This window comes from Haliaeetus leucocephalus, unplaced genomic scaffold (assembly GCF_000737465.1).
Source record: "Haliaeetus leucocephalus isolate CR32 unplaced genomic scaffold, Haliaeetus_leucocephalus-4.0 Scaffold371, whole genome shotgun sequence".
Lineage (NCBI taxonomy): Eukaryota > Metazoa > Chordata > Aves > Accipitriformes > Accipitridae > Haliaeetus > Haliaeetus leucocephalus.
In genome coordinates, this window is record NW_010972807.1 from 1 (window position 1) to 875 (window position 875).

At 74.2% G+C, this 875-nt stretch overlaps 1 protein-coding gene across 1 annotated transcript; it reads right to left on the reverse strand.

Annotated features, from left to right (window-relative positions):
- Nucleotides 1-55: 55 nt before the first annotated feature.
- LOC104835259 (autophagy-related protein 2 homolog A-like) lies at nucleotides 56-514 on the reverse strand (the record flags this gene model as incomplete). Its single annotated transcript, XM_010573146.1, has 2 exons — nucleotides 316-514; nucleotides 56-214 (listed from the first exon to the last, which is right to left on the reverse strand). Coding segments are annotated over exons 1-2 (330 nt in total), but the record flags the coding sequence as incomplete, so codon positions are not given.
- Between the last annotated feature and the right edge of the window lie 361 nt (nucleotides 515-875).

The window sequence follows — 875 nt, forward strand, 5'->3', positions numbered from 1 at the left end:
TGACAGGGTCCTGAGGGTGGTGACAAGGGACCCGGGGGGGGGGGGGGGACAGGGCCCCCCCACGAGGGCTGAGGGCCAGCCGCAGGCCGGTGACATGGAGGTGACAGGGCCGGCTGCCCAGCTCGGCCCAGGGCACGGTGACGGTGACAGCGGCCAGGCAGCCCTCCCGCAGCTCCAGCGGCGCTCCCGCCCCCGCCAGCACCTCATCCACCGCCTGGGCGGGCAGGGGGGCAAGAACCGGGACCGGGCCTCAGCCTCAGCCACACACCGGAGCCCCCCAACCCCCTCCCCGCCCCTTCCCGGGCCGGGCCTCACCGCGGCACGCAGGCGGAGATCGCGGAGGGCTCCGGTCCCGCCCCGTAAATCGAGACTAAGTTGTTCCAACCTCAACCTTTCTTCTAAAAAAGGTCCCAGCGATCGCTCCAAAGCGTAGCGAGCGGCTCGGGCCTTCAACGCCTCCGACCACCCCGGCGCCCATCGCCGCATCCCGCCGCCGCGGCCTCCTCAGCGCCTCTCCCGCCGCTCACGGGGCCCCGCCCCTCTGCTTCCGGTCCCGCTCCCCGGCTCCTCATTGGTCGAGAGGGAGACGGGAGAGGAGCGGATTGGGGGGTGGGGGGGAGACTACCCGCCCCGCCCCTTTCCGCGCTACGCATGCGCGGCGTGCGCTGTGCGCATGCGTCTCGGGGAGGGCGCTTGCCCGCTCGGGGGGAGGGCGGGGCCTCTGATGGAGCTTCCGGGCGGAAGTGACGGACGCGGAAGTGCCCGCGGGGCAGGAAGTGGCTGCGGGCGCGGGGGGCTTTGGGGCCCCCCGGGCACCCCCCCCCCCCCTTAGCTGAACCCCCCCCGGGATTTGGGGGGGACCCAGGGACCCCCCA